Source organism: Peromyscus maniculatus, chromosome 20 (assembly GCF_049852395.1).
Source record: "Peromyscus maniculatus bairdii isolate BWxNUB_F1_BW_parent chromosome 20, HU_Pman_BW_mat_3.1, whole genome shotgun sequence".
Lineage (NCBI taxonomy): Eukaryota > Metazoa > Chordata > Mammalia > Rodentia > Cricetidae > Peromyscus > Peromyscus maniculatus.
Genome location: NC_134871.1, coordinates 61,153,692 through 61,170,732, shown reverse-complemented (window position 1 = coordinate 61,170,732; position 17,041 = coordinate 61,153,692). Strand labels below are relative to the sequence as shown.

Sequence of the window (17,041 nt, the reverse complement as noted above, 5' to 3'; positions counted from 1 at the left end):
GCTGGTATAGTTTTCCTTTTATTTTAATATTTGCTTAAAGCAGGTTGTGTGCAAGCTGTGCTTCTAAATAAAGGAAGTATTCAGTAAAGTCCAAGCTATGTCAGAGCAGCACAAAACCATGTCCATTTCCCTGCTTTAGCTGTTAATTTTATACTATGAATTCGTGAATTCACTTTAAAGTCAGGTTGGAGAATGAAAGATCAAAAACCGTGGAAGTGAGCCTTACTGCCGCTATCACCAAGAAAAGAGATGCTTAAGAAAGATCCAAATTATCAGATACACCCATGAACTACTGCTGCAGGATGTTCTGTATGTTAAATGTGTTGCTCTGATTGGTTAAATAAAACACTGATTGGCCAGTAGCCAGGCAGGAAGTACAGGTGGGACAAGGAGAGAGGAGGATTCTGGGAAGTGGAAGGCTGAGTCAGAGAGGCTGCCAGCCACCGCCATGATAAGCAACATGTAAGATACCGGTAAGCCACGAGCCACGTGGCAAGGTATAGACTAATAGAAATGGGTTAATTTAAGATATGAGAACTAGATAACAAGAAGCCTGCCACAACCATACAGTTTGTAAACAATATAAGTCTCTGTGTGTTTACTCAGTTGGGTCTAAGCGGCTGAGGGACTGGTGGGTGAGAGAGATTTGTCCTGAGTGTGGGCCAGGCAGGACTGGAGAAAACTCCAGCTACAAACTACCAAATTCTGTGCACAGATGTCCTAGTGAAAATTTCCTGAGACCTCACTCCTGGATGAGCTCCTGAGTGAACAAACAGGGAGCACAGGGACTCTTACTGCAATCTCAATTCAAAAGGTCATATTTAAAAAAAAAATTGCCATCAGCAAGGCAGTAGGTAGATAGTAGAGAAATAGCAAGACAGAGACACTAAAGAAAGGAGCCAAACCATCTGGGGCCATTTGCAGGGCAGGATCTGTAGGCTTCATACTAAGAGGTCACTGAAAAATATATTAGCTATGCACAGAGTGTGTTTGGTACACTTCAAGTTGAGAACGGTGGTGTGTCATTGAACAAAACAATACGATCAAAATCAGCTGTGTGTCTGTGCTTTCAGATTTTTACAGTGTAAAAGGATTTCAGAGACTGGTGACATGCAACAACATGGGACACCTCACTTCCATATCATTACGCAAAATCTGAGTGCTTCTAACTTAAAAATGAAAGAAGAAAAAAGAGAAGAAAAGGAGAGGGGGAGAAGGAAAGGAAGAGAAGAGAAACAGAAGAATGAAAGGAGGGAGGGAGGAGAAGGAAGAAAGGGAGGGAGGGAGGGAGGGAGGGAGGGAGGGAGGGAGGAAGGAAGGAAGGAAGGAAGGAAGGAAGGAAGGAAGGAAGGAAGGAAGGAAGGAAGGAAGGAAGGAAAGAGAGACAGAGAGGAAGGGAGGAGAGGAAGGAAGGAAGGAAGGAAGGAAGGAAGGAAGGAAGGAAGGAAGGAAGGAAGGAAGAGAAGAGAAGAAAGAATAGACATTCAAAACAATTGGAGAAACTGTTCTTTAAAAATACACCTTATATACACATTTTAAAAAAAAGAATCTAGCTGGGCATAGGAGTGCACACCTTTAATCCCAACACTCAGAAAATAGAGGCAGGAAGATCTTTGTGAATTCAAGGCCATTCTGATCTTTCATCAAGAGTTCCAGGCCAGCCAGGGCTAACCGTGAAACTGGTCCAAACAAACAAACCAGCAAACATAGAAACAGAAACAGAGCACGTAATAGAGAGCAAGGATCAAGCTGCATTTCCCTATAATTCGAAGAGATCACCTTGATATTGAAGAGCCAGGGCTTCATGGCATCCACCTCTGCCTGCCCCTTGCTGAGATCATAGACAGCAAGGTACAGAGCTCTCTGGGTCATGAAGTGGGGATGAGTGCTGTAGAATTCCTCCCGACCTAAAAGATGATGTCAGAGTTTTAGTCTTCCACTTAACAGGCAAGAATCACTATTCAGGTTATATGGAGGGGAATGGCTGTATTTGAGAGGAAAGCCATCCACAGACAACATTCCCATAATAGCTTTGAGAATACCTATCAGCTGGCAACCAAGTAATTACTTTAGACACTTCTGCTAGGGGCTGTTTGTTTGTTTGTTTGTTTTTTCCTGCGTCCATTCTGGTGACAAGGGCAAAATCTGTAGCTAATGGGTTTGGAAAACTCTCATAGGATCTACCAGTTCTTTTTCTATTGGATCGGGAAACTCAGTTGTAAAATTCCTCCTCAAAATGGAATCTACAAGAATGCCCTAAGTACCTGCAAAGTCCCACACATTTAGAACAAGGTCCTTTTTCCTTTTGCCTCGGATTTGGATAGGCCAGTCTCTGACGTCTATGCCAACCGTGGCGCTTTGCATGCCAAGATCTGATTTCTTCATTTTCATGAGTTGCTGCAGGAGAGTGGTCTTCCCGCTCCCGGTGTTTCCCACAATCATAAGCTTCATTCGGTTGTAGGGCACAGCCTTTTTCAGCCGTTGTTGGAGAAACCTGGCGTTAGAAAGATACAAGCAACGTAACAGCCTGCCTAGCGAGGTGCTCGAACTGGGTCTTGCCTACGTTGTTCCACACTGAAGGCAAAGACATGAGCATACAAAACTGTGAAGGTCATCGAACCAACGAAACACACGGCTCCTGCCATGCTAATCATGCATATATTCTATTCGTGGAGCAGTCAGTGGTATTCGGTAGCATTGACCATTATAATGACATGTCATCCTAACACCAGAAATAACCAAAACGCCAAAACCCATTTGCAATTCCTATTACAATGCAATGTGTACATATATGCATGTACAAAGGCTTATGGGGGAGCTTGTTTAAACAGTACAAGTCAAGTCTTCACCGTTATGAATTTTAAGCACTACAGTGTCATAGAATCAAAGAAGTGCATATTTCAAAGCCTGTTTTAATGGAAGTTTGATAAAGAGACCATCTTGGCTATGTTATATGTGCATGTATATATTGTTCATATATTATAAATATAATACAAAATATATATATTTTCATATGGCATGTGAAATATAGAGACATATTTGCATTAGTCATGTATACAAGAATAAAAGGTATTTATTTGTTCATTTTAACTATATAAGTTATTACACTTACAAATGATATTAACATTGTGATTCTAAGTAAACTTAATGTAAAATTAATTGAAACTGGGTTGAGGATTTAGCTCAGTGGTAGAGCACTTGCCTAGCAAGTGCAAGGCCCTGGGTTCGGTCCTCAGCTCCAAAAAAATAAATAAATAAATAAATAAAATAAAAAAAGAAAGAAAATTAATTGAAACTAATTTGAAGTGCTAGATGCTCAAGAAAAAACACACTCAAGTTTTATAGATATAAGTTGTTTTGAAAATAAAATGGATATAGAAAAAAATACATTTAAAACTATGCTATATATTGTTACATTTTAAATTATTTTTTGAAATTGTAATATAATTACACCATTTCCTCCTTTCTTTTCTAAACCTTCCCATACAGCCCTCCTAGCTCTGTTCAAATCCATGGCCTCTTTTTAAATTAGAAACCAAACTGTTTCATAAGAGAACTTTAAGGAATACCGACTAATCCATACCAACAACAGGTATCTGCCCCACCCCGCCTGCCCGCCCGCCCGCCCGCCCACCCCAGGGAAACATTAGGGATTGTAGAGATACTGCATGGATGAGTCTCTGTGATGACCAGAGATCAGGAGCCCAGTCCCCACTCCAAAGTCAGGGTAGCTGTGGCAATCTGCCTGGAATCCCAGTCTCCAGGAGAGAGATAGGAGACCAACAAGAAAAACCGGCCAGATCCAGGCTCAGAAGAGACCCTGCCTCAGCAAATGAAGGAAAGCATGACAGTGACCAAGGGTGGAGTGTGATAGAAGAAGATGCCTGACATCAACCTCTGAGTGATGAGGAAGAGAAGACATTGTCTTACCATTCATTCCCTGGACTACAAGGAATTACAAGACATTTGCGGTGACTGCACATAAACTCATTCAGTAAGTGAAAAGCACATGGAGCACATTTGAGAAAGAGTGTAACCGTACAGCCATCCAAGTCACGGGTGGGAAAGGTGAGACAAATCTGATGAAGAGCCAAGGGAACAAAGTCACCCAACCTGATGATGTCCTTGGCTTTGCATCCTACGTGCTTAAAGTCAAAGTTCAGCTGCAGCCCATCCAGAGGAAGGTCCCATAGCTTGCTCAATTTCCCCATTTCATTCGGAAAGGACCTCAGTTCCGAGTTGTGACTGACATCAAGAGATGTCAGATTTTCCAGACAGCCAATTTCAGGAGGAATCTGAATGACATAGAAAAGGATAAAAGCCTGTGGGTGGGAGGGACCAGTGTCCACAACCAGGACACAAGGCGATAGTGAACACGAAAGGCACTTAGTTGCCACAGGCACCTTGCACAGTCTTAACACAAGGTTAAACATCCTCCAAAAATCTCACCATTAGCTTGCAGTATGCATGCAAAAAAATATATAAAGAACTTACCTCCAGCTATGTGAGTTATTTACCACTTTACTATATTTTAAATTTTATTTGGGGTGTGGGTGTACATGTGTATGTATACATGTGTGTGCGTGCGTGCGTGCGTGCGTGCATGCGTGTGTGTGTGTGTCTGTGTGTGTGTCTGTGTCTGTGTGTGTGCGCGTGTAACCTGCAGAAGCTGGTTCCCTCCTCCATCATGTGAGACCTGGGGAGGAACCTCAGGTTGTCAGCAGGCAGCTAGCACCTGCTGAGCCACCCAGCTGGTCCTATTTATAGCTTTAAAAAATTAAATCTCCCTTAACAATAAACCTCATCACATACAATATTGAAAAAAATTGTCATTTGTATTTATCCAAATCTGTTATTTGTGGTTACATTCTGCTCTCTCACATTGCCTATGTACTTTAAAGCAAACCAGAAAGATATAATCATTACAAACTACTATGTACTTACATTCTAGGTGCCAACCTAACCAAAGTGGTTTAAATTTCTCTTCTATTTTTTTTTCAGTTGGAGGCACTGAACCTTTGTATGCTAGGTAAGTATTATATAATTTTAAAATATAAAAATTTTAAAATCAGAAGGTTTCAAACCAATTATAGTGCACTTAGAATAGAAAATATTCATTTGATGGGGGAAAAAAAGTAGTGGTATCAATCAATCCAGTAATCCTGAACATCAAACTACCAGATCTTTGGTAGCTTCCTAAATGGTCCACAGCTTGAACTGGACAAGAAAATATCTTTCTTACATGTGTAAATAGAAGGAGGCTGACTCATTTAAGTGTGGGGTCATGCAGAGGAAGACTAAAGAGATCTAAACATGTAGGAAAGGAGGGAAAACACAGGCTAGTTGTCTGTCACCCAGTGAAGATGAAAGACTTAGTATGTCAGGCTCTGAATGGTCAGAGGTCACCGACAGTGACCCTCTTAGAGCATCACACATTCAAAATTAGATATGTGCCCTCATACATAACAATCCTTTAAAAATATAAAACAAGAGTAGTTGGGGTTTGTTTGTTGGAAACTGAGCTTTAACTACACCCACTTAGCACAGAGTAGAATCACATCTCATTTACAAGAAATATCAATAGATTTGAAAATAATTGTGATAACACCAACTGAAATCTGTTCTCAGGCATCTGATAACTTAAAGCAAGGATGACCTCTCACCTCTTTCAGCTTATTATGAGAAAGATGGACTTTCTCTACTCTCGACCACACATGTGGCTTTTCACTCAAGTCCAAGACGTTGATCTGATTATGGCTAAAGAAGAGTTCCCTCAAGTTCTGAGATGTCCAGTGTGCAGGCCCTGGCAGATATTCAATGTTGTTGTGGCTCATATCCAAGGACCGCAAGCTGCAATGACATGAGGTCCCATTGAGATCAAAGTGGGGGTTTTCACAGGACCCAGAGTAATGCCACCAGGAATTTTATCAGACTGAGAGTCATAAATGATTTTAAAGCTACATCGCCTACATGTAACCATTGTATGTTCTTGAGTGCTTAGAAGTGTGTATGCTCATACAATGCTTAGAAGAAAAGGCATTTTTTTCTCTAGAGTGGAGGTGTAAGTAAATAAGGATCATTAGAAACAAAATCAGTCGCTTTGTCTATTGTGATGAAAATATAGTGGCAATGTAATTGTAAGAAAGGATTGGGGATGTTTTTCACCAAAATGGAAAAGAAAAACTATTTGAAGTGACAGATATATATTAACCCTTGAATATTACATGATATTCATATATCAAAGCATCATGTGGTACCCTATATTTACAACTTATATATGTTCATTAAAGGGGTTTTTTTTTTTTAAGAAAGAAAAAGATTGAGGTCCAATTTCCCTTTAGGCCATAAAAGTATCACTCTCAAAATGAGGAAAAGATCAATGTTTCGTAAATGCTCATGGGGCATGAGAAATTATGACTAACAAGCATACAAATGATCATTGGGACCTGCTTCCTCTACAAGGCTTATGATTGTGCAGCCCCACTAGCCCTCCATGGATGGCTTTCACTCATTATTGAGTGGTTTCTTCAATGGCTGCTCCAGAGTTAATCACTAGAGCTGTGGGTACACCTTTCTACTAGCTAGTCTCAGTGAGTACAGGACAAAGCATGGATAAGCCTGCCGTGTGACCTGCTTGCCCTCAAAAGTGGTGCTTCCTGAGTTTTCAGAAAACCTTAATATTCATGAGTACATGTGTGTGGACAGAATAAAGACAGGCAGAAAATAGTCTGGGCTTCCATACATATATGGATCCCTTCCACTTGGTGTTTGGAATCTTAATAAATTAATCCTCAGCTACCACAGCAGCAGTATCTGCTTGACAAGAGTTTGGGTCTACAAAACAATGTTTGTGTTCTTAAAAAGGTACTATATATTGTTCCGGTTGCCACAGAAAAATGCAGGAGAAGCTGTATTAGAAATTATATTTATCCGTCTAACTGGGAATGCATTTGAGAGAAGCAAGAATCACTAGGTTTTCCCAAAGCAGTGTTTCTTTGGGTACTGTCAGGACTCTAGCTAGACAATTATGTGGCCATGCGTGAAACAAAAGATTTAAAATGGGAACACAAAGGCTGGAGATGTGTGCCTGAAAATTATGGTGATGATATCAGGAGTTAAGTTATAGGGTTAGTTCCCTGGGAAAAAATCTTCTTTATGTCACTTTGTTTCCTGGTAAATGATCTTAAATAATTGGCCTCTATATATTTCCAGAAATATATTTAGAATATGAGACCATGTTTATTTAATAGCAGCCAATATGGAAGAATTGAGAATCTGATGTTGAGCCCACTGACACAGATGAATTATGACTTTGGAAAGACACTTCATCTCTCTAGTGAAATTATAAAATGGAAATGATGGCAGAAGTTATCTCATAAAATTATTAGGAAGACCAAAGAGAAGTGTACATATGGTGCAATTAGAACAGGGAGTGGGGTTTTGAAAAGTTAGATTTATGCTAATGAGTTTATGCTTGTCCAGCATTCTCTATGGCCAGGGTGTGGTTGCTATTTGCCTATGATATGCATACATGTGCATATAAACTATAATTCCTTTATACTGCATGAATAAAATAGTTCTTAAAATGACAACACACTTGAAACTGAATTAATGCCTGAAGTTTGAGTCTTTGATGAAATTAACAAGTTCCCAAACCTCAGTAACTTTATCCTGTTCAGATGTGGAATTATATATATATAACCTTTATATATATCTTTATAGAATCTTTATAGAAAATGTCATTAAAACAAATGAAATTTCAAGGATACTAGTGTTCAAGCAACTGATAAACCCCTGTGAGCAGCTAAAACCCAAAAGAATCCAACATTCTTCTGACAAACATCCAGTCTATGTCATCTTATTTAGTTATAGGATGCTGCAGTTATTCCTATGCAAAGCATGATAAATTACTGCAAAGGTTAAGGAGATGTATCTCCTCTCTAGTAAAATAAAATTAAAAAAAAACATTGAGTGAAGTGGGTTTATAAATCCATAATATATGTGTTCATATGAACCATTGCTTTACTTCTAAAAGCTATGCTACAGTCCATTTGACTTTAGAAGTGAAATAACAATGAACTTACTGTGGAAGAATGAAAATCGCTTCTGGAATGCATGTGAAACAGTTTTGGGATAATTTTAGGCTTGTTATGGAAAAAGGTAAGGCAGGCATCGCAGCTAAAGAAATAAAACAAGAATATTGACATTTACAATCATCTTAACTAGATTTCTGATCAACTCAATAAGAACAGTTACCAGGAACATATCACTTGTGTAGTTCACATTGTTGCATTAACAGCATAAAACAATTTTACTTTATAAGATAATAGCATGGCCAGTAAATAATAAGGTAAGACTGCCTATGCTCATAGATTGGCAGAATTAATATTGTTACAATGACCATTCTACCAAAAGCAATCACATATTCAATGCAATCCCAATCAAGGTCCCTGCAACATTCTTCACAGAAATGGAAAAACAACAAAAAAAAAAAACCCAAGCCAAAAACTTGTCATACATAACCAGAAAAGACTCCAGATAGCCAAATCAATCCTGAGGGGCAGGGAAGTGCAGGAGAGGTTACCATTTTAGATAAAATATATGACAGAGCTATAGTACTAAAAACTGCATTGTATTGGCACAAAAGCAGACATGTAGCTCTATGGTACAAAATAGAAAACCCAAATGTGAGTGCACATAACCATTGCCATCTAATAATTGAAAAAAAATGCCAAAAATTCCACTAGAGAAAAGAGAGCATCTTCAACAAGCAGTGCTTGGAAAACAGGATGTCTACATGTAGAAGAATGAAATTAGGCTTGTATCTATTTCCCTGAACAATATGGACATATAGAGAGAATGTTTAAATGAAGTAATGCCACTTGGGATGATAACACCTCTCACAAATGCCATAGACCATCCAACCCCAGGAGTGAGACCCCTTTCAAGTTTATCAAGATAGTCCAAGACAGTCCCAAACCAACATAGACTATCACTGTTGCCTTCCTGTTGCTGAAGACACCAAGGACTTTGGACACAGGACTTAGAGGATTCTAGCTAGATTTGACACAAAGTGCACTCCTTGAGAACTAGCTTTCATGACAGCAGAAGGTGAAATGCAGTCAACCAAGGGGGAAATAATAGTAGTACCTAACCATGATGCCTACAAACAACCATGAGCAACATGGCAAGGTATCCCCAATCCTTCAAAACACGGCACTGACAGCTTGATGGGAACTGCAAGCTGTCTAATTGGACTTCAGGTCTCTTCAATAGAAGGAAAATCAAGCCTGGTCTTGTAAGGCTAGTCAATCACTTATGACTAATGGAATCATGGATCTTAGAAGATGTTCCTAAAGCAGTACAATTCCTAACTGCTTTCTAAATATTCATCCTTATACTCAGAGCTAAATGTAGCTCTCACTCCTCCTCAAAGAAGATTCTTTTTGTATCAGACAGAGATCATCACAGAAAGCCACAACTAGTTAAAATACCGAGTAAACATTGATCATAGACCATGCAGCCCCCATTGATACATCCACAACACAACTCCTATGCTTAAGGCTCAGGGAATATTTCAGAAGCAGAGGAGAACAATCATAAGAGCCAGAGGTTCAGGAATTCTACTACAGAATTATATCTCCTAGATATGGCAGAGAAGCTATACCCATGAAATCTCAACAACATGCTGCCTAAACAGGACCTGAGCAATTCCAAAACCAGTTAATATCCCAACATAGATAGAAGAAATTTCACAGGGCCCCACCCACATATGAAGAGCTACAAGCAATTAACAAGGGCTGAGAGAGGAAGAATTAGTCCTTCTTAACTAGCTATCTAATACCAAGTAGTCAGTCCTAAAAACACACCTATATATAAGCAACACTAAAAAGATTCATAAGATTGCATTTATATATGTATTTGCATATATATAATAAAAATAACTAGATAATAAGAGGTCATGAATTTTAGAAGAAGTGGGGATGTGGAAGGTGTTGGAGGAAAGAGGAAAGACATGGAAATAAAAGATTTAGTAATATTTTAATTAAACAATTTATTTAAAAATCTATTCTGCCATTAAACAGCATTAAAAAAGTTTTCTTCTGCACGTAGGCAGCCAAGGAACTCTTCAGTTCAAGAAGTGAAGATAAATGAAAGTTTGATTATTATTTGCAAGCCATGTGATAGTATTTTTTCCTATGATAATAGCAATGTGCTAATATTTTTAAATTATAAACATCTTTGAAAACAAAATTTTAAACAGCGTTAGTTTTACAGAAAATGTGGGTGAAGAGGACCCAATTCCTGTTCCATGCCCTGCCTCACCAAACACCTCTCTTACTATCAAGTCAGTGTTAGTTCAGCTGTAACAAGGGACCAATCCTGACAGAGCCATGTCACCATTCAGAGTTGAGTTGAAGGTCATTCCCGGTGTTTTGATAAACATGGCATCTCTCTATCATTGCTGTCATAAAGTCAGCACCCATTCTTCCTGTTCTCTTTGCTAGCCTATGAGAACTACGGCTTGTTTACTGACACCATAGTTTGACCTTATCCAGACTGTTTTATAAGTGGAATCAAGCTAGCGTGACCTTCTTTCACTTAAATACGCATCTACGTTCTTTTCTCCATGCCTTTCCCTGCCTTGATGGCTCTTTTCATCACCAACCTGCCAACTTGGATTGTAGAACTGCAACACATTTTCACTGAAATAGCACCTGTAACTTCCCTCTTAGAACATCTATATGTGTGTTATCCTTGAAGGCCTGGTAAAGGTGAGGTCAGCACCCAATACTTACCAAGAGAATTCATCCGGGCACTGAAACTCTCCACTTTGGGGCAAGCCTCAAGAAAGTCTTCAGGTAGGGATGGAATGTGGTTTTTACTAAGATTTAAAATCTTCAGTTCCTTCAGGCTCAGGGGAGAACAAATTGCCGATATTTTATTTCTAGTTGTAAAACACAAAACCCAGGATTAAAATGTGAATGCTTCTATAATATAAAAGTATGAAATCGATTCACCCTCCAAGTACAGCATCAAGGCATATTTAAGCCTCCAAATGAACTGTGAAGATTCCAACTGTCAAAATTGCCTAAATCATCAATTGCCTCCACCTTCTATCATGTTTGTTTTAAACTCATTGCTATAGAAACATCACCATGTTTTTCCATCCATGCTAAGTTCAGTGGGATGTAAGCTTGCTGTCTTCATGAGTCAGTTCTTACCCTTCCAATAGAAGCTGCTCCAGTTTCTCCACCACTTGGGCAAGGTTCTCCGGGATGGAAGAGAGCTGGTTGTATGACAGGTTAAAGTGTCTGAGGCTTGGACACTTCACCAGGGGGTCGAAAACTATTGTCGGTCCAATGTCATTTCGAGAGGCATCTAGATGGGTGATGCATGCCATTTTCAACAAGAAGGAGGGAAAGGATGTGAATTTGTTACTGTGCAAATCCAAATGTGTCAAGCACTTCAGAGTCTGGGGAGATAAAATTGAGAGATTTCAAACTGAGGGTTTGAGAAACAACTTCAGCACCATTTCTGCTTTTCATACCATGGCTAACTCTAGAACCATTGGGGATCTTTGTTTTTAAATATTGAAACTGCAGTCCTCAACAGAACTTCAGTATGCTTACTAGGCCAACAATCCCTGCTGTAGCATGAGTTAAGACAGGAAAAAATTCCAAAGTGACTGTTAAAAGGAGGTTTACAAATGTGAAGTTGAGGCCTCAATTCAGCTTATTTTTAGAATTTACTTCTGTGAAGACCAAGATGGAATCAAGGGTACTGCAATGCTCTCTAACTTGCATGGTTAAATCTATCAGACACAGGCTCTCCTGGGGGTAATTTATATTCAAGTATGTAACAATTTCTGAAAGGGTATTTTGATACCTGTGTGAAACCCACAATAATGGGGTAATTGTTGTCCTGAACCTAAAAGACAGACTTAACCATGGTGATACAGTATTATGAAAATATCTCTTACATTCTAATAGAATGGGACTTTTGCTGGACCTCACAGCCAGAGTTAATAACACACCTTGAGAGCAGTCTTAAGTTTTAACACTTAAGACTACTATCCTACCGTCCATTCAGCCTGTTTGCACATCACCTGCCTTTAAGACAGTGGTTCTCAACCTTCCTAATGCTGAGACCCTTTAATACAGTTTCTCATCTTGTGGTGACCCCCAACCATAAAATTATTTTCATTGCTACTTCATAACTGTCATTTTGTTGCTGTTATGAATCATAATGTAAACGTCTGATATGCAGGATATCTGATATGCACTCCCTGTGAAAGGGTCATCCAATGCCCAAAAGGTCACGACTTCCAAGTTTGGTAGCCGCTGCTTTAAGAGAACAATATAAGAACCAACCTTACTTGCCTCATATTTCCCATGAAATTAGTTTTTGTAGCCTAAGCTAAAGCAGAGCTATAATCTTAAATTATATACTCTTGCATGTCCCCAACCCAAGAGTAATGCGTGTGTGTATGTATATCATGGCAATAAATGCCAGCAATGGGAAATACGTTAAAAGCAACCTTGTAAAACAAACATCTAACATAAAAGTTAGAAGCTATGTGGATGTGGGTTGGTAAGTCTGCAATGCCATTTGCTATCTGGGTCAGTGATGTCAGTTCGAGTCAACGTTTCATTCCATGTAAAACTCTTAAGGATTTTTGGAAAGTGTCCCTCATTCCTTAGCCCATGTGATGCTTTCTGTGCTGTTCAATAAATATGGAGTAAATGCCCTTTGTGAGGGAGACTACAGTAGATGGGAATGGGGGGGATGGAGGAGTAGAGAATTCACATCTGAGCTTGCTCTTGGTAAAATCACTCCAAGAGGAAGTTTTTAATATCCTCCCTTAATGTGACAAGGACACATTCCAGGTACTCTGAGGTTATTATTTATGATTGTGTTTAAACAGATGCGCTTAGTTCATGCAAATTGGATGTCCATACAGTGCCCAGCCCAGGGTCTTGGGAATTACAAGGCAAATGGATTTTACCTCACACAGCTGCTGAGGAAAGCCAGTGAGCGCATTCTGGTGAAGTTCCAGCTTGGTGAGATGCTCCAGGTAGCCACCTAGGCACTTCTGGCTCAGGGCATCAATATCTTTCAGCTCATTGGCAGAAAGGTCTAAGGATGTGATGTACTCTCTCTCGGAAGCCAGGGAAGAAGAACTATCGGAATGCCTCATATGGGACTGAAGCTTCGATGACCCTTTTTTTCCAAATGACAAAGGATGGACATGTAAGCACACAAGTGAATTCACCTGGTGAAAGTGGACTGAGCGGCAGAAATCAAACTGTGGCGTGTACTTTCTAGTGACAAGGATAGAGAGGAACTAAAAGCATTTAACCAGGGAGGGTGAAAACAAAAGACCTGAAGAAGAAAATGAAGAATGAGACGGGAGGAAATACAATTTGGATTTCAGAAAACTCATAAAACATGTGAGCTGATACTAGTTATAAAAAAGTAAATTTTTAGATTGACAGAACTTTAATTTTTCTGTAGCCTCTGTGATCATTAGGTAAATACATAAGGAAGTTGTGTAAGTTCAAATAGGCAGCAAGAAAATTTAAATAACCAAAGCAAATTAAACAAAACAATGGATTCCGCCCCAGGTATCTACTTAGGTGAAATTATTTCCCGATACTTACTGAGAGATTCATCTGAAGACAGTATTTTTCTTTTTCTTCTCAGTAAATCTTCATGATCAAAAATGGGACCCTGTGGAATAAATAATGACAAATAAAATTGCTATAATTTTTGTTGATTTTGAGAACAGAACGTTTCTATATAGAAGCAACCAGGAAATGTAAGCAGAATAAATGGGGTTCACAATTGCTGGGAAAAGAAACAGACCAGAACAGAGAATTCAAAGATGAAGATGAAAGAAAATTGTTCCTGCTCAAATGATCTATGCATTGACCCTTTCCCCTCTGTTAAGGGTCATACTCTACAACCCAGACTGGCCTAGAGCCTGGGATGCTCCAGACTCGAGTTTCTGAGCGCTGGAACTTGAAGTGTTAGCAGACAGACCCTGCCCTTAGTTTTAAGTATAAGAAAACTGAAAGGCAGAAGTTGAGGCAAAAGCTTAACACATGCTTTCTCATCAACCAACTGAAGTACCTTTTGTAACTACTTATGGTAATTACAACTGCCAAATACAAACACCGTGACCTAATTTACCATATTTGGCTATAATCACTGATTGTACTTATCTTCATATCTAAACTAAACAATAACTTGGTTTTTGTTCAGTTTTCTTTTCAATTGGCACATTATTAACAAATATATGCAGGGCTGGGCAGTGGAGACTCACGCCTTTAATCCCAGCAGTTGGCGGCAGAGCCAGGTGGATCTCTGTGAGTTTGAGGCCAGCCTGGTCTACAGAGCGAGATCCAGGACAGGCACCAAAACTACAGAGAGACCCTGTCTCAAACAACAACAACAAAAAATATATATATGCAGGATGATACATATGCATCATATGTATCACAATATGATGATACATACGTATTATACACTGACCAAATTACTTAGGTGGTTCTCAAAAGGCTAATTTTACACTTGATCTTAGCCAAAAGGTCAAGAAGCGATAAAAGGCTGATTTTATAGAAATAAATAATAGACATGTTTATCTCCATAGATATCTCAGCTGTCTTCAGACACTCTTCTTTTTCTATGTATTAATTTTGTGTGATATATGTGGGGTTGAGAGTTCACATGCCCTGGCATGTGTGCGGAGGTCAGAGAGCAGCCCTGTGGGTTGGTTCTCTCCTTCTATCTTTGCGAGTCCCAGGAGTTGCTGTCAAGAGGAGGGTGTAGCAAGTCCCTTTACCTGCTGAGCTTCTTTCTGCAGCAGGTGGTGACTAATCAGATATTTATAACAAAGCACTCAGAATGTGAGATTGTGGAGTGCCGAGCACTAAATGGGGGTATCTCCATCACCTCTCCAAGATGCAGGGAACATTTTGGAAGAGGGTCAGAAAGAGCAAAGGAGTAGGTGTGCGGGCAAGTGTCTTTCAAAGGGTCACCTTCTAGATCTGATGCAGCCATTGAACTTTCGAACACACCGTGCTGTGGCTGACCACACGAGATATGGCATGCACTAAAGCAGACCTGCCAAGATTTCATTGTGGAAGGGCTCCTGAGGCTCCATCTATTGCTGGTGGATGGATAATTAATGGTAACGAGAGGAAGAAGTGTAACTTCCCTTAGTGATGCAGCCACTGATAAGTTGCCCATGCTCCAGTAAATAAGTTCGTACCCAGGCTCCTGTAAGTAGCCCTAATTAAATTCTCTCTCTCTCTCTCTCTATCTCTCTCTCTCTCTATCTCTCTCTCTCTCTCTCTCTTTCTCTCTCTCTCTCTCACACACACACATACACACACACACACACACACACACACACACACACACACACACACATACAAGACATGAAAGCAGTGGGGAGGTCTGTTAGGAAAAAAGAGTTTTAGCAGGAGAGGGAGGGAGATGAGAAAAGGAAATGGGGGAGAAAATGACTAATATTGATTATATTCACATATAAAACTGTCAATGAAGGAAATAAATAAGGAAATAAAATTATTTTTAAGGATGAAAAAAGAAGGAAAGAGTAAAACAGAGGTTGCTGGAGAGTGGGGTAGGTAAAAGAAAGGCAAGCTGAGCCAACGGTCCAAGCTTAGGCTGGAGAAGGACACTTGTACTGTATGCACAGGACCATGGCTGTGGTCAGGGACATCCTGCTGTATGTCTGTGAGCAGGTTCTCTGAGAGCATATAGTATGTAGTACCATATTCACAGTTATTTCTAAATTAACCTCTCAACTTTTCATTTTTATAAACCAAAATAAAATTCTAACCAGTCGATATCTGAAGGATTAAATCTGAAAAAAAAATGATATATTTAAAAATTCTTGAGAATATTTCAAACAGCCGGGGTAATGGTGGCGCACATCCTTAATTCCAGCACTCGGGAGGCAGAGCCAGGTACATCTCTGTGAGTTCAAGGCCAGCCTGGTCTACAAAGCAAAATCCAGTACAGGAACCAAAAAGAAGAAGAAGAAGAAGAAGAAGAAGAAGAAGAAGAAGAAGAAGAAGAAGAAGAAGAAGAAGAAGAAGAAGAAGAAGAAGAAGAAGAAGAAGAAGAAGAAGAAGAAGAATTTCAAACAATTTCCACTTCAAATTTCCAGATGAAGGGAGACTAGTTACTCCTGTCACTGTCCACTGCCAGCAGTACAGTAAATTATCTGAGATAGACACGTTAATTTACTTTATTATAATAATCATTTTATTATTTACCTTCAGTATACACAGTAAAGGGAAGTTAAAGGCTACTTCCCCAATAAAAAGACATTTTTAATGTCCAATACTGTATTATGATTAAAATTCAAGCACAAGTTAGCATTAACCTTTCAGAGTAAACATAAAAATAGTGTAATTCTCAATATCAACCATCTCATAGAAATGTGTGAGTCTTTTCATTTTTCTAAAGAAAAAGAAAACAAATAGTAGCAGTGTACATAAAATTAAATAGTTCTCAATACAAATATATATATATGCAAATCTAAGTTCAACATTAATATGTTTTCATGTGTATGCATTTGTGTATGGGATAACTCCTTCTAATCACACGTAGCTTTGCAGGAGTTCAGTTATCAGGAGAATGTCAGGACCAAACACTTAGCATAAACACAATGTAACTCACCAAGGAATTGGATTGCCTCTGTGAGTTCGGTGAGCAACGCTGCAAAACCGGATCTCTGGAAAATTCTCCCACACCAATCGAATTCGACTTCCTTTTCACGAGAAATGAGCTCTCACTGCCTGTTTTGAAGTTGAGAAAGAATGACGAAGTGAGGAAGAGGAGCTGAGCGTCATAACTCAGTCATCACAGAAGCTTAAATATTTTCATTAACAGAAACTTCACAGGCTCAGAGTGCTTTCCACACAGACATGAGGACCAGAACTTGGAAACCAGTGGCCACCAGACATGTGGTCCTGAGGACATGTGTGTCCCCAGCAGTGGGGGA

The 17,041-nt window shown here is 39.4% G+C and overlaps 1 protein-coding gene across 2 annotated transcripts in view; it reads right to left on the bottom strand.

Annotated features, from left to right (window-relative positions):
* The window catches only part of Lrrk2 (leucine rich repeat kinase 2), a 145,927-nt gene that overhangs the window by 66,194 nt on the left and 62,692 nt on the right, over window positions 1–17,041 (bottom strand). For both annotated transcript variants that reach the window (XM_076556638.1, XM_042264518.2), the window contains exons 21-30: window positions 16,717–16,835; window positions 13,665–13,734; window positions 13,010–13,224; window positions 11,226–11,476; window positions 10,800–10,948; window positions 8,085–8,178; window positions 5,664–5,850; window positions 4,114–4,295; window positions 2,265–2,494; window positions 1,780–1,907 (exon numbers count right to left, since the gene is read on the bottom strand). In XM_076556638.1, the coding sequence (XP_076412753.1) occupies window positions 1,780–1,907; window positions 2,265–2,494; window positions 4,114–4,295; window positions 5,664–5,850; window positions 8,085–8,178; window positions 10,800–10,948; window positions 11,226–11,476; window positions 13,010–13,224; window positions 13,665–13,734; window positions 16,717–16,835 (1,625 nt within the window). The remainder of the gene's footprint in view (window positions 1–1,779; window positions 1,908–2,264; window positions 2,495–4,113; window positions 4,296–5,663; window positions 5,851–8,084; window positions 8,179–10,799; window positions 10,949–11,225; window positions 11,477–13,009; window positions 13,225–13,664; window positions 13,735–16,716; window positions 16,836–17,041) is intronic.